The 24,122-nt window shown below is 39.1% G+C and overlaps 1 protein-coding gene across 1 annotated transcript in view; it reads left to right on the top strand.

The window, feature by feature from the left end:
- The window catches only part of SLC9A7 (solute carrier family 9 member A7), a gene marked incomplete at both ends in the record, with an annotated part of 66,365 nt that overhangs the window by 25,675 nt on the left and 16,568 nt on the right, over positions 1 to 24,122 (top strand). The window contains 12 exons of the mRNA XM_079541853.1: positions 3,649 to 3,848; positions 5,177 to 5,254; positions 5,870 to 5,946; positions 6,880 to 6,992; positions 8,331 to 8,436; positions 8,729 to 8,870; positions 12,807 to 12,912; positions 13,266 to 13,354; positions 13,471 to 13,584; positions 17,033 to 17,144; positions 17,738 to 17,891; positions 23,541 to 23,600. Of these exons, the coding sequence (XP_079397979.1) occupies positions 3,649 to 3,848; positions 5,177 to 5,254; positions 5,870 to 5,946; positions 6,880 to 6,992; positions 8,331 to 8,436; positions 8,729 to 8,870; positions 12,807 to 12,912; positions 13,266 to 13,354; positions 13,471 to 13,584; positions 17,033 to 17,144; positions 17,738 to 17,891; positions 23,541 to 23,600 (1,351 nt within the window). The remainder of the gene's footprint in view (positions 1 to 3,648; positions 3,849 to 5,176; positions 5,255 to 5,869; positions 5,947 to 6,879; positions 6,993 to 8,330; positions 8,437 to 8,728; positions 8,871 to 12,806; positions 12,913 to 13,265; positions 13,355 to 13,470; positions 13,585 to 17,032; positions 17,145 to 17,737; positions 17,892 to 23,540; positions 23,601 to 24,122) is intronic.

The raw sequence follows: 24,122 nt of genomic DNA, 5'->3' as shown, positions 1-24,122 counted from the left end.
CTGGTCTAGTATTAAATGTGGAGGTTGGTGGCCCTGCCTGTGGCAGGGGGGTTGGAGATTCATAATCCTTGAGGTCCCTTCCAACCCTGGCCATTCTGTGAAAATTTTGCAGTATTTATAGCTCACCTGTAGCTCTTTTTCTCTTGCAGTAAAAGGTAGTGCTGGTTTAGTTTGTCTCTTCAGATTTCCATCTTGATGAGCTAAAATGTTTTTAAGCATTCAAATATTTGCTCTATTGATCCACATTCTTCATTAACTCTTCATCAGTGAGACTGTGCAAGATGAAGGTAGCACGGGGCTGGCATACTGATACTTTCATATTTATTCCTAACTTCCATCCCTTCTTTCACCTCTATATAAGCAGTAGTACTGTACCAAATTTGTGCTTGTGTTGTCCTAGAAATAGCTGCTAAAGTAAGTGCATAGCGCCTCACTAGGTTTGCCCACTGAGCAGTTCCAAGTCTTATTCTCTTCTGTTCTTTTTCTGCAGCTGTGACTCTAATGTTCCAGAGATGCTTGAAGTCAAATATCTAGAGAGAATTTATAAAGGATGAACTTGCCCTCTGTATAACACATGATGACAGGCAGCTTAGGAGGGCATCTTTTCTGAAGCTGTAAATCAGGCTGTTCCGTCTGCTTAAAAAGCACTCTAGTTCTTAGGTCTTTAGTTGTTTGGGACCTTGGGGGACGGCTAAGTATATAAGCCTTTTCATCAGATGAAAAAAGTCTGTAGAAGTGATCTAACAAGTCCAGGAACTTTTTAGTGTGTAGAAGAGCAGATGTTCATTGGAACCATAAATGCTTCCCTACGGTTTTCCGTAAGGACTTTGAGCTTGTTTAGAAAAATGTTAATGACTTGAGGCTCTCTGTAGCTCACTTCTGTCAAATGTGCCTAGCTGGCACACTTCACTTGAATGCTCAGAACCTGCTCTTTATGGACTGTGTGATAACTATAGCAGCATGCCTGTGCTTTGTGAGATTAGGGATCTGTTCCACTCTTGTGACTCATCTTCTGAGCAACCAGTTGCCTAGTTGTTTTTTCTCTGATGACGCTTGCTGTAGGATGTGTGTGGCCATTTTGGGCCCCACATGTTTTCATACCTATTTCCTTTCTGGACTGAGCCCTGTGCAGTTCTAAGCAGGACTGAGCCCTAGCAGCACCCTCCCTTGACTAGCTGCCACTGCTTCTTATGGCCTCCTACCTTCTTGTTGGCCACCCCGAGGAAAGCAGTAGCTGCAGACTTCAGTCTCGGCTGCATCCTGATGTTTTTTCCTGCAGTTGTTGTTGGAGGAGTTGCAAGATAGCAGCCTGACAGCAGGGATCGGATGTTCCTAAACTGTGTGGTGCTTGATGTGAAGGATGTCCACTTTGATATTTTATCAGCAGGAAGGGTACAAAACAGGATATTTCCCAGCAGCTGTTGTAGCCAGACAATGGAATACTGATGGTTAAAGTATGTTTAACTTCAAACATTAAATGTGAATTATGGATATAATTGTCATGTAGTTGAATCCAGACTTAAAATAATAGCTATGCTTTATTATAGCGGAGAAAATGTAAGAGTGAATTATGTCCAGTTCTATCATATAATCACATCCTACTCTGTAGTGCATCCTCCTAATACAATGGCAACAAGGTTTCCCATCTGCTTTAGCAATGAATTCACTGAATGATGCTCTCTGAGCCTTAGGCTGCTAAGTCTATCCTCCTCAATGTTCTCAGCTTAGTAGCAGTACAGAGCTGGTTTTGTGCCACCATTGTGTATAAATTAATCTGTGGAGTTTTCTGTGTTGCTTCTGATTTACTGCAGGGCTTTGGCAGATGCTGGCTAGCTGAATTTCTAAGGCTGAACATCTTCCTGATGTATTATGTGAGCCTAGCCCTCTCCAGGGATGAGGGGAGTGAGAGCAATAAGTAAGTTTTGGCAATCTGACTAGTGGGGTTTGTGGAAAATGTCTGTAGCCATAATTGGCACTGCAAATGGCTTGAAGTTGACTGGCAATAACCTGTCATTTTCTGCATAGCTGCATTTTTATTGCATCAGATAAGTGTAGCTGTAAAATACTCTGGGGTTGTATGGAATATGCTCTTTAAAACTCTGTATTTAAATTGTCAACATTTTGAAATGTCAGTAAGTAGTCTTGTCTTGCTGAAGAGTTTACTTCCCTGTGTTCTCCTTGAGTACATACTTTTCTAAATAAATAGTCTGTTTTCTAAATAAAATACATCTTAATCTTCCCATTACTTTTTAATGATCTTGTTGCCGTTATGTTCTCTTGGGGACCAGAGAATAACCACCCACTCAAGTGTCACAGCTATTGTATTGTACCTTCTTTTACATCAAGACTGTTTTTCTACTCTGAACCTGAAGAGAATGGGGAGTTGGTCTTTTTTGTTTTATGTTTTTTTTTTTTTTTTTTTTTTCATTACAGTTCAATTACTCTTTATATATATACCAAAATTTACATTTTTTGGTGATGTGTGCTTTCTTTCTTGTCACACCTCATTTATTCTCTTGTTAATATCTGTCAACTTTATTTACCATCTGGAGAAAGAGATCTGTGGATGCAGAGTGAGGGTCACAGAGCAAAACCAGCTCTAACTACTGTCCTGCCAACAGAAGGATCGCTTCTTTATTGACAGTCACCCATCATCACCTTTCATCTGTCCGCAACAGGGATTAAATCGCAAATTATCTTAAGATGACAGGGAAGACTTAAAGGAGGTATCAATCTGTGTACTTCTCAGGCCAAAACTACTCTGACTATTCTTCCCATTCCTCCTATAGGGCTGGACAGTTGTTTTTCACAGTATGTTGTAAAAGGAACAGTGTCAGTTAAAAGCTTATATTTCTTCAATATTTTTTTGTTTTGATTCCTGGCATTGTCCACTTGGTTACATGTATTTAATTAATTAATGGATTGCTCATGCTAATGATGCTCATCTTACTGATAGTGTTTTCTGGCTGGATTTTCTTTAGGCTGCTTGAGTAATTATTTTTATATTCCTGAATAGCATGTCTCGTGCCTCTTGTGGTTGCTTATTTTTTTTACCTTGTTTTAATTCTGTTTAGTGAAAAGAGGCACAGCTGACTTCTTTATGCACACCGTATGAACTTTAGTTGCAAAATTTGCAAATACACAGGAGATTGTGCAACTGCCATTGTTGGCTTGCGTAGAATTGCCAGGCAGAAAGATGCATTATTGTTGCAGCTGTATTGTGGTATTTTACAATGAATAGTTTCAGTGAATTATATTTTCAGTATTCAGTATTGTATATTTTCAGTAGTTATTTGGTTATATCGTACTCAGTTCTGCTCAGAAGGAGGTGAAATGTTTGTTATATCCCAGTTGTCAGCCTGCAGCACAATTCGGAGTTTTCGGAGAGATGTGAATGAGGGTGAGGAAGAAGTGAGATGAAAGTGAGTATTTTGTTTGTCTCTTTGAGCAGATACCAGATTTTACAAATTCATCAGTATCAGCATGTTTGCTTGGGTCTTCTCTTCCTTTGCAGGAAACTGGTAGTAGCCGTTCACTGCAAAATATACGTAAGCTTCTTGTGTTACACCTCAGTTAACACTCCAAACTCAGAAGCTCGGTACAGGAGTGTCAAATCAGCTTCATGGATTTTTAATCCTCTTCTTGCAGGCCTGATTGTTGGGGTAATCTTGAGATACGGCACTCCTTCTTCCAGCGGCCGTGATAAACCGCTGAGCTGCTCGCAGGAGGACAGGCCATTCACAACCCTGCTGGTCAACGTCAGTGGGAAGTTCTTCGAATATACGCTCAAAGGCGAAATAAGTCCTGGGAAGATTCACAACGTGGAGCAAAATGACATGTTGCGAAAGGTGAGGGTAGGCCAGTTCTTGTGGATGTGTGCTGTTTGGCTGCGTGCTTCTCCTTCTTGAATGCTCTTAAATCTACGATTCCCTTGAATGGTAGTATCAAACGTCAGTGTTTTTGGTGGTAACTGCACCTCAATGCTTAACTGAGAAGCACCTTTTGTACTGTGTTGCTGCTGGCAAAACTGTGTTCTGTTGCCACAGTGTAATACTTTTCCAAAGCCTTTGGCTGCTGCTGGAGGCTTAATGTACACTTCTAATATCTATAAAATTCATGAAAACCAGCAGAGCAGGAAGAGCCTGATGCTACCTTCTGTAATGTAAGGTATAGGAGGAAATGAATACTCATTGCTTCTTGGTGTTATTTCCTTGTTTTTTTTAATCTGCTTACTTTCAGGAAATAGTTGCTTGTTGCATCCTGTAATCCACCAAATTAAACAATCTGGTATTAGAAACGAAACTTATCTATCAACTGTTGCTCAGATCTGCTATTTCCTTTCTTATTTTATTCAGTGGCAGGAATTAAATCTCTTCAGTGTGTAGCTGTGTAGCAAAGCTAGACTTTTAAGTACAGAATTGACACTTCAGGATTGTGTCTTAAAAACACTTTCAGTAACTATGACAAGGATGACTCTGAATGACTATGAAGGTGGCTGTTTATACGTGTACCTGTCTGCTATAGACAGCTGAAGTGAGCTGATATGAGCCCCAGTCTGGGTGCACACTCTCGTATTAGTCTTCAGTAGGTCTAGTCTCACGTGTATGCAGGTCTTGTTTGAATTATAAATGATTGGTTTTGTTCCTTTGTCTAGTATAGTCTTCCATGGATACCTGCAGCATCCACTGGAACACTTAGAAGTGATGGTGATTCCGCTTCCTGAAAACCAGACTTGTGCGTGACTTGACTGGCTGGCAATAACAGTACGCTGGCTATACTCAGGAAAAAAAAAACAACCAAACAACAAATGAATGTCTAAATATAATTTCATCTGCAAATACACGAATGTCATGTGCAATTAGATACCTTTTCCAGCATCGTTTCCATTAGAATTAATTTTATTTCAAAAAAGGGACTATGTTTGGAAGTGTTGCAGGACTGTCATTGGTGATGAAGGCAAAGGTTGTTTTCCTAGGTGCTGTTCCCTATGGAGAGCTGCAGTTTTTTGCTGTTGTGTCTTTATAGGGCTAAACAGTAATTTGGAAGGTCATCTTGGCCAATTGACTGTTATTTCAACACTTAAAAAATAGTAAGTGTCAAAAATGAAAGAGGAAAAAGACATAAAGTGTGTGATTGTTCCTAATTTGTTTCACATTTTATTTGTTTATTATTTTAGGTTACATTTGACCCAGAAGTTTTTTTCAACATTCTGTTGCCTCCTATTATTTTTCATGCTGGTTATAGCCTGAAGAAGGTAAGTGTAATCATCTTCCGTGGAAAATTTCTTAATGGGAGACTGATCTGTTCAGGAGTGCAGTCTCCATTTCAATCATTTGTGTACATCAGTAAGGAAAATCTTGATTTCCTCCACAGATTAGGTTAGGTTACCCTGTTTTAAGAAAAAATACTTTATATATGCATGGATATAAACATGTGTGTGTATATGCACGCTATCTAATCTTGCTAATTTGTTTTCCTTTGTGCTTTAGTTGCATTTGAGCTAAAAGATATGCTGCTATGAACTGTTAAATGTCCAAAGTGCAGTACATTATACTGAGAAGTAGAGTCAAAATTCAACTCCAGTGGGGGTGTTCCAGACTCTGGATAATGAAAGGACCCAGATTGTTGTTTCACTAGAAGATGACATAAATCACTCATGTGGTGCATGTTTTTAGTTTTGAAACTAAGTCTTACTTACTGTATATCCTACATATATACATCTTACCAAAATTTCGTTGGACAGAATTTGCATTGCAGTAATTGAAGGATTTCTCTGGAATGTGGCAATGAATGCAAGTGTAACAATGCACTGTGTTTTTAACTTCTTTTTCTTTTTAAACTTGTTTAAACTTTCATTTCTTCTATACAGAGACACTTTTTCAGGAATTTGGGGTCGATTTTGGCCTACGCCTTTTTAGGAACAGCAGTCTCTTGTTTCATCATTGGGTAAGTGAAATTTGTGATATCTGTCCCTCGAGTTCATTGAGCCATTCAGATAGTTTTAATTTAGTGATCTGTTTGAATGTTATTTCTGATTCTCCCACTCAAAATTAAAGCATAACTTTTGCTGAGATCTGACTTCTAAGCAATACTGATAACAAAACAATATTGTCAAGTTTGAATCACTTCACAAGTCCAGACTACTAAAGAGCAGTGTTCAGTTTTTGATCTTATGTTGTAGTCCAAAATTAAACCTTTTTAGACTTCTGTTAGAATTAACTTAATTCCGAATTGTAGCCACTACTTGTAATAGAGTCTTAGCTATCAAATTTCTGGAGATGTCCTTTCCATTTTGCATGTGCACATTCTGTCTCTCCCTCTCTGATCAGAATATGTACATCACTTTATGTATACGTGCACATTTGGTTTGAGATAATCATGTTAGTTTACTTGCATACAATCACACAGATAATATTGTGTTCTTGGTGCATGGATGTTCTGAAGTACAGAAATCCTGAGTTTGCATAGGTGACTTCGATTTGCATCTTTCAATTTCACTACACAGAAATACTTTAAAAGCTATTCTCAGTTCAAAGCTTTTTCTCTATGTACTGTGTTGGGAGAAGCATTACCGAGGGGAATTTTGAGCATGAAAATGTTTGCTGTGGTGGAAAAAGGAAACAGCCTGTGGAGTTTGTGCTGGTTGTATGAACAGAATTCATGCTGTGCTTGCTTTATATTTGCTGGATCATGTCTCACTCTTGACTCAGTTCCTAGAGAAGAGAGGAGGCCTTAATTTGAGAGCTTAGACTGCAGCACTGTCCCACAGAGCTCCAATGTAACAAAGCCCACCTGAAATATTGTTGCTTTTGGTTTTCCTTTGCTTGTTTGAAATATACTAACTTGTTTGACTTGGACTGTTTTATCCTTTCTCTTCAGGAATCTCATGTATGGGGTTGTGAAACTAATGAAGTTGGTGGGACAGCTCTCTGATAAATTCTATTATACAGATTGCCTCCTCTTTGGAGCGATAATATCTGCCACTGATCCAGGTAGCTTGCTGAGCAATTTTTAATGACCTTCCAAAATGATCCTGTTGCTAGGATTGTTGGCTGTATAGCACGAATATATTAATAATTCTTTATTTTCTTTGATGTTATTCTAACATCTCTGATGTTCTGGGTGCTGTGAAAGCTATTCCATCAGTTTGGTGATTATGTGATCGTATGTTTAAGGGCAAATCCAACTTTCCTGTTCATTATACATTATTTTAATTATTTTTCCCTAACAGACTCTTTTTTAGCATGCTTCAAGTTTAGGGCTGAAAATAAATTATATTGGATATAAGGACTTCTGTGTCTTTGTTGCATCTGACATTTGATATTTTTCAGAGCTATATTTGAGGGTTTTTTCTTTTTTTTTCCTTCAAATGAAGTTCATACTATACAAGTTCAAAGAGAAGAATGCTCTTCTGCAAAGTAGTTTGAGCTTTTGGCAGAAAATTGAGTTATCCCTCTAAATCCAGCATGTTCACAAAGGTGTCTGTGCTTGCCAAGTCAGTCTGGAGAGTTGGTGGAAGAGCAGGGCCAAGGGATGGTGTGCTGAAGTATGAATTGTGACATTTAAAACAGATTATTTGATGTGCTTAGTGTTGTGTGTTGTGAAAATGGGAAGTAGCTCCTGTAATTGAGCTGAGCTCTGAGCAGGCTATGGCTGCACACTGTTTTTGGCCTTTGTGCAAAAAACTGCCATCTGATTTTTGAAGCTTATATATGGGAACATCTGAAATCGTTCTTTCAGGTCAGACTGGAGCCTTTTTTGAAAGGACTGCTGTAAATATTTAGTTATATTATTTTAGTTATATTTATTATTTTAGTTATATTATTTAGTAATATTTAGTTATATTCTTGTCCATTTCAAATCCTGTGCAAATGCATGCTCCTGAGGCACAAGGTATGCTTTGGGGAACATTTACAGCCATTGGTGCAATGATTGAAACAACACAGCTATGTCAATAATCCACACATCAAGAGCAGCACAACATCTTTGTTGGTTATCTTATATGGAACACATTTTACAAAAAATAGCAGAGCATTCTACAAAAAAATAACAGAAGTATTTTGTCTGCACTGTGCCAATGCATCATAGGGGCTTTGCTATAAATGCTGTGCATGTGGGAGGGCACAGAGCTCCTGCCTAATGAGGCTACCCTAAAACTGATGGTGGAATTGTTTACCAGTACATAAACATGGCTAGTTTGTTTCCCAGATTGATTTTGATCCTTCAATTCTTGTGTTTTATTGCTAAGGCAAGCTGGTAAGTCTGCTTTCTCAGCTCTCAGTTGTTCCTGAAGTCATCCAGTATGTTTTTTTTTTTTTTTCTTCCTGCAGTTACCGTGCTGGCAATATTTAATGAGCTGCACGCTGATGTTGATCTCTACGCTCTTCTGTTCGGAGAGAGCGTGCTGAATGATGCTGTTGCCATTGTATTATCTTCGTAAGTAGCTACTTGAATTTCTACTCTGAAATTACTTAACTGCTTTAAATGCTTTTTCTGAGGGGGGAAAAAAATAATTTTAGACATGCTGTTTTAAATTTAAGACTATTTCCTTGAACTTGACAATATATATCACAAGCCTTTGCCAAGATTCTTCAGGCATACACAGACCAGAAAGGAAAAAATTGCCTTCAGTATGGGTTGGTCTGTTCTATTGTTCATTTTCTGCTGTTAAGGATTAAAACCATTCTGATGCCACTTCTGACTTCTCATTGTGTTACTCTCTTCCTAGGTCCATAGTTGCCTACCAGCCAACAGGTGAAAACACCCATGCTTTTGATGCAGCAGCATTTTTCAAGTCAGTTGGTGTTTTCCTGGGAATATTCAGTGGTTCTTTCATGATGGGAGCAGTGACAGGAGTAGTGACAGCTCTGATATCCTTTTATATGTTAAGCTCCTCCATATGAGAAACCATGTTCAGGTGCTAACAGTGCTCACCTATTTCCTGCTGTAGCAATGGTGACTCTAGCTTATTTCAATCTGAGTGTGAAGATTTAACTCTGTCTATAGAAAGATACCCACAGAAATTACTCTTTCCAGTATAACTGTGGCCATACCAGATGTATTAACAACTTATTGATTCTTCATGCAGTGTACTGCCAAAAGGTTTAAGGTCAATAAGAGGCTCTAAATAGATGGCCTATCATTCAGTTTTAGTAATTATGAAAAGCAGTTTTTAAGGTAACTGGAAGATAACTGGTGTTTTGTTCTGTCTTCAGCAGAATCCTTGACAGCTTTTTTTTTTTTTTTTTTTTGTTACCCTAATGAGGTTTTTCTGAGTGTTTCTCATTCAAACTTTTTGCTGAAAATCTGTCATGCAGCTTGGAAAAGACTGTACCTCTGTCAGAGTTAACATCATGACATTGTGTGCTTTGCATGACCTGTCCTGCTCTCTTGACACTTATTTAGTTTGATCAGAACTCTGAAGCACTCAGAGAGCAATCTGTGTGGGTTCTGCTTTGAGCTATGGCTGTAAATCTTAAGCTTGTGGTTCTTCTCCTGGAGGGGAAAAGAATCAATTTTTTTTTTTTTTTTTTTTTTGCTTTTAGACTGAGAAGGATAACAATATTTCTGTGTGTCTCAGCTTGCTTTGATCTCCCTAGGCTTCTGAAAACTGACCAAGAAAGGGTAAAATGTGATATTTTGCACAATAATAATGAACCAGTGATTCTTTATTTTAAGCAGTAGTGTCTCAGCTGTATTTAGTTACAGGCACACCGCTCAGATTTGCCCAATGGTATCCTGCATAATGGAAACTTTTCAGATATAAGGAGGAATATGTGCTGTGATGCTTTTGTGTTTTGTCTTCCAGTTCCACTGTTCTACGGTTGATGTAACCCAAAATGATGATTCTTAAACTGGCTTTTAAGCCACTGGCCACCTATAGGCCTAGCTGCTCAAATGCTGTTGCTGTGGTTTTGGTTTTCTGAGCTGCTTCTAATTGCAGCTGGAATACTTTCAAATCCATTTTGTAAAATCATGTTCTGAAGCAGCAATTGGTTCTTGCTGTTTCTAATGCTTTGCTCAGGAGGGTGCTATGAGACTAGTAGGAAGGATGCTGTTCACAAGACAGCCTCTGGTTTAAAAATAAATGCATAAAAATGCATAAACTGTTGCTTAATTGTGCAATTTTAACTATTTTATTTTGGAAGACTACTTAATGGTGTGTAATAATGTAGAAAGTAACAGTAAATGTGCATTTTAGTCTTTGCTAGTTAGAACCTGTAACTTCAGTCATGAGTGAATAGAACCTTACTCCCAAGCAATGTTCTGTAGCTCTGTCATAGCTGTGAAGTACTCATCACCATACCTCTCCACCAGCAAAGGGCATTCATGCAGTCATGCATTGTCCTTTAAAAATAGACAGAATACTTATTTTGCAAGTACATTGCAGACAATATATTTAAACTTGTTCTGGCTTTCAGCGAACTGTCTTGGCCTCAAAGCCTTTGGTTATTATTATTATTTTTAATAACATTTAAAGTATTGCATCATTTGGTATTTTCTTTCTAAATTGTAGAATCTACCTGGCTGGAATGAAGTGAAGCCAAAATGCTATAGTTAAGAAATAAAGAAAGAAAACTCTTTGCTTTGATGTTCAAATTAGGAAAACAAGTAATTATTTTGAAGTAGTACTTCAATTTGGTCAATTAAAATAAAAATAAAATAAGTGATTATTTTTTTCCTTTCTCTCACCACCCTCTTCCTCCAGAATGATGACCACAAGTCTTAATTTTGAATTTAGTAAATTACTTTGATATGTTGCTTGCATTATAATGGCAAGAGAAATAAAGTGTTTGATTCACAAGGCTGCCAGAAAAGACTGGAAATGAGGAATTGGTTCGAATGGGGCTCCTTTTCTGACTTCAGGAGATCAACCTTCAACCTCTTCTTCTCCCGTGGAGCAACAGACGTGACTGTCTAGTTGCTAAGGAAATACATGAATTCCTTTTGAGTCAGGCACTGGATAAATTTGTAGTGGGATTATCTAAGTCTTCTGTGGAAGATGGGTTGTAAGTACTGCTTGAGTGGTTGCTGCTTCAGAAGTATGATATTACACAATAAGTCTGTTGGGAGGTAGGAGTGATCCATGTAGTATAACTGTATGTCTTCAAAAATGACAGGGAGATGGATTATGTAGGAAAAGGACCATGTGGAGAGTAACAGCTATTTAGAAAATGCTGAGTTTTATGTTTTGTTTAATGCCAGCAGTCATGGAGACATTTTGATCGTGATTTGGGCTTTTGTTTTGAGTTCAGCCTTCTGGCAAAGTAAGGTTGTGTTTGAAGTTGCATCTGGAATATGTGCTTCAGAGCCCTTCCCTTCTCTGAGCCATTCGGAATGCCAACAGGAAGCAGTGGTGTGGGTGGGGAGCAGGTAGCCATGCTCAGGAGTGCTTTGTGCTAACCACTGAAATGCTGCCAGCTGTTTGCCTCTGGTGTTAATCACTTGTGGCTGTGAACACCGTATTCTGTGACAAAGCCCTTGGGAGACTGCTTCCAATGAGTCTTGTGGGCCAACTGAATGCTTCTTGCAAGAATCACAAAGAGTGCTGTGAGCTGCAGACCTCCCAGGGCCTGTGAATTTCCTGTGAAAGTAGCGCTCCTCATTGTTTTTAATGTACTGAACCATGACTCCCCAAGTAGCTGTGTTGCCATTAGCTTTGATTGTGTAATGCCACAGAGAGCTCTGGGTGCAGCTATATTATACATGGAGAGGAGTGGTGGATGATGGTGCAGCCCTGATGTCTCTGTCAAGGTGCTGATTGCCTTCCTGTAGACAGGGAAAGTGCTACATCTTGCTGTTCCAAGTCTCCATACTGTTGTTCTCTTGCTGTTGCCCTGCTTGGATTTCAAAGACTGCCAGCCATCAGCCTTCAGAAGGAACAGAGGTTTCTCTACCACTCCTGTAGCACATTATTACTTTCTATAACTCCCTGTACAGTTGTGTAGCTATCAACACCTGAGCTATAATAAGCTGTGCTATTTACATGTTGCCAAAATAGTGAGAGAAGGGAGGAAAAAAATTCCCATAAATGGGAAGAAAAATTTTGAAATATGTGGAGAGCTGTATTTAAGGCAGCTGAAACTTGTTTCACTATTTGCTACCTATGTGAACTGTTAATTCTGTGTGTTTGACATTATTCAAGTTCTCTCATTTGGAAGATAAATTTGTTTTTTCTTCCCATGGAAAATGCTGAGCTTGCTGTGGTTGTGCTGGTGTTTTATCCAAGATGTATCAACACAGGGAGAAGAAATCTATCTTCTTGTAGGCAGGATATCAGTTTTACCTTAAAAATGCAGAAATAGCCAATCTGGCTGAAAAATACTTCTCCACAAATCTGAGTGCTTCATCCCAGGGTTTCTATAGTTGAGATCATCCCTGTAAATGAAACACTTCTGAATGCATTTTATGGTTTATCTAAAGGTGACCAGTGAGTATGTGTGTGCGAATCATCGTCTAAAAATAAAATATACTGTGAGAGGAAAAAGAAAAAGCAATCTGAATGGAACACTGAGTATATATCCCTTCTGTGCTGGTACTTTGCAGGGAAATGTGGTATGGAGTAAGCTATTAGTTGAAAGAGGTGAATTATGCTGCAGCTGTGCAGCACACATATCTAAAATTAATGACGTGAAAGGGGCTCTTAATATGATGGAATCGATGTTTTTCATGCCAAAAAAAATTTTTTTTTTTGGACTAGCATTGGTTATTAGCACATAAAAGTGCTTTTCGTAAATGTTAGATAGAGAGAAGCTGAAGGACCAGTGGGTTTCTTTTATCTGTGATCCCTTAACAAATGATTTAACGTGACGAAGTTTACCAAGTTACACTGCTTCCCTCTGCTGGAAACGGCTCTCTTCTTCTTAATGTCTTGGAGCACTTTCCTGCTAGCAGAAGCCTGTGGATTTACTGGTGAGTTGGTGGCTTTGAGCACACTAAGACAGAATTCCTGCCCATCTTAGCCATGTATGCATGTTCTCATTAAACCTAACTGTGGGAAACATGATGTTTGCATTAAAGCTTCCCTATATTCTGTACAATACCGTAGAGGGTGGAACTCTGTGCAGTAAAAGCTCTTAAGAACAGCTTTCATTTGGCTTAAAAGCATCTGTGTCCCAGCATGCCCAGCCCCATCCTTGGTTTGAAAATGAGGTTCATAAAATCTCAAGGTTAAGGGTAACCTAAAAGGACTTGAGAAGGGAAAATATCTTGTGCTCGCATAGTAAACAGACTGATTTATTTTTTACATGTAATTCTGTTTACAGGTGTAGTGGCTGTCCTGTTCTGTGGAATTACTCAGGCACATTATACGTACAATAACTTGTCAGTTGAATCAAGAAGTCGCACTAAGCAGGCAAGATCCTTTCACCTTTTGTACTATTTGTTGCTATAGTGCTGTGTACTGGTATTTTGAAAAGCGTATTTATTGCTTGGCCTTTAACATGTTATTTTTTTTTCTTCTTTCCTTAGCTATTTGAGGTATTGCACTTCCTGGCTGAGAACTTCATCTTTTCTTACATGGGTTTGGCACTGTTTACTTTCCAGAAACACATATTCAGCCCAGTTTTCATCATTGGAGCTTTTGTATCCTTTTTCAGTTTGTTTGAGGCTTCTCTATTTTCATGTGCGCCTGTAGGCTGGTGGTGCATTTTAGCTTCATCAAATAAATGACATTGACCAAATAAATGGTGGTTGACCAGAGTATTCCTGTGTCTTGCAGACACAAGAAGTCTAAGAAAATATTTAATTAACCCTTATATCAAAACCCTGAGGCCTCTGCCACGAAGTTGTTGGCTCTGCACCTGAGTGGGTACAAAGTCGTGTATGTTCAACACATCATGTTGATGTTCATATATTCATATCAAATGAATATATGAAAATATATTGAAAATAAATAAATAAATATATATATATATATAAAAAATATATGAAAATAAATGAAAATATTCATATCAAATGAATATGCTTTCCTCCACGTAGCTGTAGCACAGAGGAACTTTCAACACCTGGATTTGCAGATTTCCTTCCTAGCTAGGAAACATCAGTATCAGCAGAAGGGGGAAGCAGCGTGCTGCTACATTTATCAGCATAGGCAAAGGGAGTTGCTTACTTGGGAAATGTGAGTGCCTGCTGCACAGATATGGAGAAACATTGAATCTAAAGGTAAAGTGATGGATGAGCATACTAGAGAATTCTTGGTGAAGAGTAGTTCACCAATGCAAATTATTTGAGTTGTTTTTGTTTGTTTGTTTTTAATATCTTCTGCTTGTCTGTTTTTCCTAAGGCGTAAGGGATTTACAGATGACATTCAGGACTCTGATCTTTATCTGTTCTCATCTCAAATGTATACGTTGCCCACCTGGAGAAGTTATACTAGATGAATCTAAGAGAGCGAGTGGAGTGGAAAAGAAGAGAAGATGGGGGAATGAGGGGGAGAGAGGTTTTGGAGAGGGGGAATGTGTGCCTGGATTGGTCTGTTATTCACTGTATCTACATCAAGTGTTAATGTCTTTTGGGAAAGGAAGACTCAAAACTTTTATTCTTCTCCAGACCTTATGATTCAAAAAAGTATGTTGCATCATGAAGGTTAAGCATGCATGGTGTTGTGGCTATGAGCTGAAATGCATCTTCAACTTTCAGGGCTCCTGAGTTACCGAAGAGAGGAATCTACATTGAAGTCTGTTTTTTCCCATTCCCACAATTGATATCTAGTTCTTAAGGCTGGAGAAAGCTTTGTAATAGTGCCTTAAGAGGGATTTGCATGATGTCAGTCTTTCCAAGACTGACATTAGAAATCATATACAAACTCTCTTTGATTCTTGACAGTAATTTGTAACAAGTGGAGTAATAGGTGTTCATCCCTCTGCTCTTTCCCAGTCTTTCCTCTAGAGATGTTTGCAGCATAGGTGAAAGCACTTTGAGCTTGTCAATTTATGTAAATGGAGAAATAGCTTAGGATTTCTGTGAGTAAGAGATTGCAGAAGTTGTCAGGGCAAACAAGGTAGAGGTAGAAGGTTTTGACTTCTAAACTTTTCTTCTTGATTTTTCACCAGTCTGATCCAAAAGAAAAATTGTTCCTGTTGCTTTTGTCAGTGGAGAAGACAAAAATACGTGCCTCAGCTGTTGATGGCAAGCAGTGCTTGTAATGCTGTTGGGTTCAAACTTTTGTTCAAACTGGTATCCAGTTCCCATCATCACTGGCTGACTTGTTACCTGGCTCTCAGCTGCCTCAGAACCAAGCACTTTGGTGGTAGTCTCCCTCAGATAAGCTGGGAGTTGCTAGATTCATCTCTCCTCGTGCCCCCTTTCAAAACAGACTGTATACTTATTCCTTCACTGTATTCCTGGAGGCTTGAAAATTCTGAGCAATTCAGAGTGTGATTGAAATGATGGACACGGAGGTTCATGTCTTGACTTCTCTCTGCCTACTGCGGGAGTAGGTCTCTTTGCCATGGAGATAAAACTCAGGAAGCATAAAAGTGGCCTATTCTAGAATGTGTTTATTTTTTCTCCACGTTACTCTTTCTCTCATATCTATACTACTTCTAGGGATTTATCGCACTTATCTTTATTTATCTTTGATCATTTACTTTTCTGAAACACTGACAAAAATGTTCCACATCCTCACATCTTTTATTTCTGAATTAACAAATGTTCTGGAGCCCTGTGACCGCTGGTTGAAGATACAGATGAAATAGTTGTCTGGTGTGCTGAATGTTGTAATTTTTTTGTTTTTGCTATACCCATCTGTCCTCTGTCCAAGCTATGCCATCAGTCTTGTTTCTCCTCAGAATTTCTGTTCTATTCTCTTCCTGCCCACCTACTTTTACTGCATTTTTCACATCTCTTTGTACTACAACACTTAACCTTTGTTACCTCTGGTGTAACTTGTTTGTTTTTTTTTTTTTTAATTTTGAGGAAGATGAAGGGTGCTAGCACCCACATTTTGCCTTAGCAGCTGCTTTCCCCCTTGAGTTAATGCCTTATGGAGTGGGATCTGGGGGGATATGTAAACATCATTACTGTTGAAAGAGAAAGGTTGGACTGCAAAGGCAGAGCTAAGGCCTCAGTGTCATTAGCAAAATCCTACTCATTCTTCCTACAGGTGTTGGTCATGATGGTAACTTCTGCAGTGCCCGAAAGAACTGCAGTAAAAATTGCTTGGAATAACTGCATGAAGCTTTTTGTGAAAGTAATGATCAAAATCTTCGCTCCGTGAAGGTGGACTATATTGTTTTACTTCAGTATTTGGGTGTAACATCAACCCAGATAAGTCTTGAGTTCTTTCATAAATGCTTTTGTTTGTTTTCCATAAGAGCTGCTTCATTCTTCTAATGTTATCCTAGCAGCAAATAAACAGTATTGTGTTGTTGTGTAATAGGATTTCAGCTTATTGATCTAATTTGTACCCAAGTGTTCCTTAGATGGGTGGAGCATTTATTCAGCTTTCTGGTTAATCATTGGAACCATAGTGCAGGAGGGCAGGAGCTTTTCACTTACGGTTATGAATTTTTGAAGTACTTTTTAAAAGCTTTTTGAACCTCACTCTAGTAATGATGATTATTTTTTAATTCATCTTTGTAGTTTCTCTGAACATTTAAATGCCCACTGACCAGTAGGTCACATTGCCTCTGGAAGAGTGATGATAGTGGACACTTGCTGGTCTTTTATATTGACTTTCTTTCAATGCTAGGGCTGCATTTCTGCTGGTCTAAAATGCAGTCTTATGTTGGAGGAAGTAGTTGCTTATAATGTGATATTTCAAGTTTTTGTTTGCACAGGTGATGGCCTTCGTACTAGATGTAATTTAACTTCATTAAAAACACGTGGTTATAATAGTCTGCATTCGGTGCAGTGAGTTCATTCTGCACAGATTTGGTGAAAGTCTGTTCTGTATAGACAGGAATAGCATGACACTTGATATTGTTGCATGAATTTCTCATTAAAACAGAAGTTTCATGTTAGAGCCAGGTGCCCAAGACTGTGTTAAAATCCTGGGAAGGTGAAATCCTTAACCCTCAGCTGTGATCAGATTGCGATCTTTTTGGGAAGAGCTGCACACATCTACCCCCTCTCCTTCTTGCTGAATCTGGGCAGAAGGCATAAGATCAGCTGGAATTTTCAACACATGATGATGTTTTCAGGTAAAAGAGCAAAAATGTTGGGTAGAGCAAGAATTCTTTTTAAATCGCAAGATGTGGATTATAAAAGCAGGAGATAGTTCTGCAAACGTGTAGGTTTCCTTAACAGGGGACTTGGCAGCTGTAGCATGCTCTCATGTATCTTTCAACTGTCATAGATAGTGTAATGTCTAAGAAGAGTGACATCTTGAAATGACAGCTGCTGGCAGCTTACGATCACCTCATGTTGGGAATGGAGTATTTTCAGTTCAAGTGTTGAAGAAGTGTGCCTATTCGTTTAGATTCAGGGAGCTGCTCGATTTCCAAAACTTATTTTGCTGTTGTCCACAACTTGTTTTTTTTTTTTCTGCATTTCTTTCCTGTTAATTTATGAATAATTCTTAACACTTGTGGATTCAGCAAGTTACAGTCTAAGTCATCCCAGGGCATAATTTATCAATGAAACTGAGGGAGTTAAAACTCTTGTGAGATTACTCTGAACCCCTTGCTTTCTGCTCATCACTTTAAGCCTGTATGTCTGGAAAAGAAAGGAAAGATGCTGTATTATGACGGTGTGATTGCACTTCAGAAGCTCTATTTCATTTTTTTTCACATAGGTCTCAGGGGAGCCATGGCCTTTGCCCTGGCCATACGAGATACTGCTACCTATGCTCATCAGATGATGTTCTCAACAACTCTCCTCATTGTCTTCTTCACTGTGTGGATTGTTGGTGGAGGCACAACTCCCATGCTGTCATGGCTGAACATCAGGTCAGTATCTAGCTGTGTGCTGGGGAAACTTCGCTTTTCAGGTGGTAAACTTGTTTGATGCTTGCTAGATATGCACTAGGTATTTAGAACATTGTATTGTTAGTGCAGGCTGGTTCAAAAACAAAACAAGATGTTGCTGGTATTTGGCCTAAGCTTCCTAGTGGTCTGTGAGTAAGCGTATAGATCCTTGTCAGCCCAGTAGGATGTGGGAATAGCATTGCTAGATACAAAAAAGAAAGTATTAGCCAATCTGTTCCCATATTGACTTCTCATCCTGTATTTCCCCATCTTCTGCCTATGGGTAATGGTTGTGTTGTTTTTCGAGTTAGATGGAGATGTTAATGCTATACTGAATGCACTTTAATCATTTATCTGAATATAATTAACAGCCTAAACAACAACTCAGTCTGAACAACTGAGATAAATAGGAACCTGCTTATTTGAGTGTTTCCTCTGTTTTGAGGTGATCTATGGAAATGACAAACAACACAATTATAGCCACTTGTCTGTAAATTCTGGCCAATACTTAGCACTTTAGGGCTGCAAGTGTTTGAGACTGCTTATCAACAGAAGCCCTAAAGAATCATGATTCAATTCTTAAGGACAACTTCTGTTGGCAATCTGAAAGCTTTGGTAGTCAGTGTGGGGAGGGAAGAGAAGTACGATGGAGCCTAGTTATGCTAACCAGAATGTCTACTGTTGTATTGTGCTAGAACAGTAAAAAGCAAAGATAGTTTCTGTCTTAGGAAGTACTAACAGTCTTCAAGGATTGTTGCTCTTCTTGTAAAATTTCAGTGAACTACTTGTAGTAATAGGTAGCAAGTGCTTTCTAGATTGGGGAAAAAAAAAAGTATGAATGGATCAGCTGAAGCCAAACTATCTGATACAGTAATGTCAACAGCAAGTTTTGAAGTTTATGGGATGAGCTTACTAAAAACTGTGATATGTCAGACTGCCTGACAACCTGTCATTAAGGATATGTATTTGACAGAGTTGAACGGTTCTGTGCCAGGAAGACAGCTGCGTTCAATGTCAGATGCTTCCAGCCTGAGAAATTACAACACTGATTTACAATTTCTCAGCTCTGCCTAGCAGCAGACACTGGTAATCCTGGTTTCCTTTTATATTTTGGTGCCAATTTTGTCCTTTAAATGCAATTTCCAGATGTTTAGCTGGCACTCCAGAAAGAGGTATCACTTCCATGTAGTCAGAGTCACCAAAGATCATGCTGCTAGCAACAGCATATGCAATACCTGGTCTTGAGATCGACAGCAAAACAATTCCACAGTTCCTGAGTCATTTTTGATGTGGTATCATTTGACCATGAGTGATACTTCTCAGCTCAGCCTGACTGATGTCTCTTTCCATGTGAAAGCTGTTCAGTGATTCTGACAAGATGCCTGGAGTAGGTACCATGTGCAGCTTTCCATTAGGCACCTCTGGAAATGGAAGCAGATTTCTGGCTAATAGTGGTATATAAGGAAACCCCATGCTAATTACAGCAAAGCAGGCAGATGGTGTCTGCTCGACCAGCAGTGCACAGAAGCTTTCTGGGGCGTGGGATACAAGAGAGCAGGAGATGAGTTCTTGCAAGCAGTAGATAGGTAAAAACATTTTTGCAGTCTACCAAGATTGAACTGGGCTCAAGGAGCCTCCCATCCTGGAAGAACAGCTGCCAACAGATGGTTGGCTGAACCATGGGCTGGAGTGTTTAGCTTTTTAAAATGTTAACCACATTTATTTAAGTAATTATTTTAATCATCACTTGTTTGACATGCTTGATAGAAAATAAATGTTTAGTTTGTCTATGAAGGGAAGGGTATCGTGTCAGCAGGGGAACTCCACGTAAGAGAGAAGTATTGCAGAGAACTGCTTGGGTCTGCCTGCAGCTGCCCTGAAGGCTGCAGTGTTGATCCCTGAAGCTGCTCTTCCTAGGGATGACCTCAGATTCGTGCCAGGAGGTGGCAGCCGTGTGCAGCTGATGAAGAATTAGAAACCTGGGTTCTGGTGTTCTGCGTTGTGACAAAGTCCTTTCTGTGGGAAAGCACGAAGTCCCGCCTCACTTTTCATATGCAGGGAAGCGACAGATTACTTTCCAGCTGAATTTTAAACGTGTGCTGCTTTTCCATCACTTTCCCCCCGGTGAGTGAGGTAGGCAGGAGGAGATGAAGGTGCTCTTCTTTCCCAGTGCCTCACACAGCTGCACTGTGTAGTGCTGAGACAGCACTTCTTTGGATGCTTTCTCAGCTCTGGCACTTACCGTAAGATAACAGAGCCAGAGGCTGGAAATAAGCAGTGCTCCTGTCTAGGATTGTTTAGAAGAAGAGAGATAAAAAGATAGAAGGTTCACTGTTCTCTGGAGAAAGTAAATGGAGAGAAATAGGAAACTAATGCCACTCGTGTGCTGGACTTAAATGCCAGGATTTGTGCAGACTCTTAAAAGTCCATCTCTCTTGTGAAGTTCACAGCAGTTTTTGGGGTGTTATGAAAGACATAAATGACGAGATCTTTAAGAATTAGCCTGCACAGTTTAAATATAACAGTAGCATAGAGCTGGCTGCAGCCAAGACTTTCAGCCTGGCTTGGTACCACTGTGTTCATGCAGAGGTAGCTGCATGTGTGAGGCAATGGTTATGCAAGGATCTGGAGTTGCTGTAGCTCAGGTGGAGGCATGTACCTATTGTTTGAATGGCAGTTGGCTTGCATGCTTTGTTCTTTTCTTCTGGTGATCCCTGGTTGGGGAAAGTAAGGTTGTGACAACAAAATCCAAGCAAAAATAATGGCATCTTCAGGTGCTTTTTGTTTCTGCCACTTGATTTTAGGTGAGTTTAAGAATTACCACCAGAATCCAGTGTAAAGCCATGACATCAACTCTATTTGAATTTATGCGCTGTCTTGGCTGTGGAACATATTCATGTGAATATAAACTGATTTTTTTTTTTTTAGTAGTAGGTGTTTTCTGGTAGAAATTAAAACAACTTACTCGAATATTAAAAATGAAAATCTCTTACTTTGTTGAGATTAAAGTGAAGAAACAATTTCCTGTGTGAAGCTTTAACATTTCCAGTAAATTAGCTCTCTAAATCAAAAACCACTGGCAAAGTTCCTCTTCTCTAAAAAGTAGCTGACATATAGCTTCATTTATTCGTTACAGGAGAAAGAAGAGGGGAACTTATTGCGTTTGTATAGAAAAATATTTCCCTTTTTCTTTTTTTTTGTTAGGTTTTGACCTAGTTCTTACTGTGAAGCAATGTGTAGATTAATGCCTGCTTCTCCTTCATAAGCTGCTTCAAACATTTGTGTATCTTAAAGAAGTAATTTCAATTATATTAAGCCATCTTTTTCTGAATCTTAAACATGAGGATTATAACTTTCCTTTTAATATACTTAGGCTGTCTGGACAATGTCAGCTTAGGTATTTAGTGCCTTCTGCGTGACTTTGCAAATATAATCTTTCAAGGAGCTCTTTATCTAGTGATATTTTTCTTTTTTCTTTTTTTTTCCCTCTCTTTAAATAAGCAACAACAAAAAAATAACCACAAAACTAAGTAGTCTCACATAGTTGCTATATGAACTATCTGCCTATCTGGGTTGAAGGTGAAACTAACAGCTTGATGACAGTGTCTGGATGAATCTGGACCAGGGTGGTCCAGCTATTAGGCTTTGGATAAAATGCCTTTCTTGAACACTGTGTTTCAGTGTGCTGCAGTGACAAGAAGTGATGCTGGGATCCAGCCTTGTATTGTGTCTGTGTCTGAGGTGGGAATTGTTCAATAAGAGATCACACCCTTCTGCTTTCCTCCCTATTTTCATTTTTCTACAGTTCAGATCCACCATTTGGTTTATCATTTTCTAAGCCTGCCTTCTAACTACTTTCTTTTGCCTCTATAGGGTGGGCTTGTGCATTGTGCATTTCCCTCTGTTGTAAGCTCTTTCCTTTTGCCATGTATTTTTGTACTGTTTTCTCCAGTCTTCTATCTGTATTCAATTTCTCTTCTCCATATTCTGCTTTCTTCGATTTCTTGTCATCAGTCACGAATCTTTTTTAATGGGAGTGCAATAGAGCCATCAGTTCTCTAGCCTTGCTGGACCGGCCCTGTGAGATTTTTCCCTGGTAGGAGAAGGATCACCTCCTTCTTTAGATGCCTGGATATAAGCATGGCAGTTCTTGTGGTCTGAAACACAGCTATTCCCACCAGAGAGAAAAAGAGTGAGGAACACCCAGGCTCTGTAGGATCTGGGTTGATGGGATAATATGAATTTAACTGACCGAGCTCTGCCAAGCCTGCATGGGCAGTTTCAGGAGTCATTACCTTGGTTAGGTCAAGTAAAGTAGTACCAAAGGTACCCTAAAGCTGACTTCTGCAGCAGCTTATCCAATTCTGGAGTTTTTGAGTGATCAGCTTTAGTTTTATTTTTATTATTTAAAATATCAGGATGGGAATTGCCTTCTTCCTCAGCCACCGTCTACAGAACAGTTGATCTCTTCCAAAATAGCTAAAACTTTCCAAAAATGCACTCACTCATACTGATGTTTTCCCAGATGTCTGTAATACTGACTTGGCAAAGGTACAGCAAAAAGAAGTCACAGAATTGAAGTTACTGGGCAATTCTTAATTTTAGCTTTTGCTGCATATGCAAACCTTTCTCTGTGCTGGACTTAAAATTCTGACTACTCTGACCTGTAATGTATGTTGGCATGGGAATTAAAAATCCAAAAACCAAATCTACCCCAAGTCTGGCATTTGCCTTAGCTTTGAAGGTTTAGACTACTGCACACCTGTAGTAGTAGCACAAGCTGTGAGCTTTAAGTATTTGGTTCTCAAACATGAGCCTGCAGTCAGTATGCATACCTGTTCTTTGTAAAGTAAGACCTGTGTGGATTGGTGGTAACCTAGGCTTGTATTTCAGACAGGCAGTATACAATTGATGCTGTATGCTTTCATGCAGATTTGGAGAGGGTTGGGGTGGAACAACACCATGAATTGCTAAGGAACTTATATTGGAAAGTACTAGAAACAAAACATACTCTGACTTGTTTGTTTGTTCTTAAGTACAGTAGAAAAAAGGCAAAGCAAGTGGTGAGAGTGCTCTACTGTGACTGAAGATTAATTATCTTGGATTTTGTTAGCTTACTGTTAGTTAAGCCAGTTGAGTATTTTACATATGTATTATCAGTATTTGCTCTAAAACTAGTAAGTGGTGGCAGCCTCTTTGGTATATGCATGGATTTCTGTTGTGACTTTTTCTTTACTTACTTTCTCCCCTCTAGAAGATACATGAGTCCAAAGTGCTGGGAATCGTCTTTGATCAACTTTGTCTTCCTGTAGCATTTCTCTTAAGAGCTCTTGAGTATAATTTCTACAGTGTAGAAGTTATGAATGTGTAGCCTGTGTCGTGAATTCAGGTGTTTTCCTAGCCTGGGTCTGAACAAATGAAGAATGTTATTGGACATCTCCATCAAAAAGAGCTGTTATTGTTAATTTCTATGATTTTTGTCACTATGCCATTGTTCTGTCATTCTTATTTTTGTGTATTTTGTCTGTTTTGTTTGGGTAAGGGTTTTTGTTTTATTTTGCTAGGTAGTTCTGTAAAGCTGTCATCTCATGAGCTTTTTGTTACTCACATTCCATTCTTGTACTGTACCAGAGTTGGTGACCATGTTCCATCGGTGGAAGAGATGAGTGAAAGCCGCTGGCTGTATTTCAGGTGACACTGTGCTTTCCTTGATACCAAATTAACCTGGTGCTTGCCTTCCTTTATCTTTGTAACACTGTATACTCCTCTTCTATACTATGGCGTGCTATTGCTGCTTCTCCTCTTTTGCAGTGCCATAGCTATTCCTCACTTCAGAATTAGATTTCTTCTTGTGGACTGGGAGAGCATGGATCAAGCATTAAGTATTTAGCCTTACAAACAACTATGCAACCGAAAAAACCAAACAACAACCAACCACTCTACCAGTAACTTTAGCTATCATTTATGTGTAATTAATGAAACTAAATGAATGTCTTTGGCCTGGGAAGGCTTGAAAGCTGAGAAAACTATGGATGTGATCTTGTTATCCTTGATCACATAGACAGTCTTGGGCATTCTCTGGGGCTACTACGTACAGCTGTTCAAGAGGAGGGGACTTCTGCAGATGATTTATCTCGGCCTCCTTGAAATGTATTTTTTAAAAGTAAAAGTTGTTAGATTGCTTTGTAGCAAGGTGCTGATAAGAGTGGAGAT

The sequence above is a fragment of the Tetrao urogallus genome, assembly GCF_951394365.1.
Source record: "Tetrao urogallus genome assembly, chromosome: 1".
In the NCBI taxonomy this organism is placed as follows: domain Eukaryota; kingdom Metazoa; phylum Chordata; class Aves; order Galliformes; family Phasianidae; genus Tetrao; species Tetrao urogallus.
This window is presented reverse-complemented; position numbering and strand designations above follow the sequence as displayed.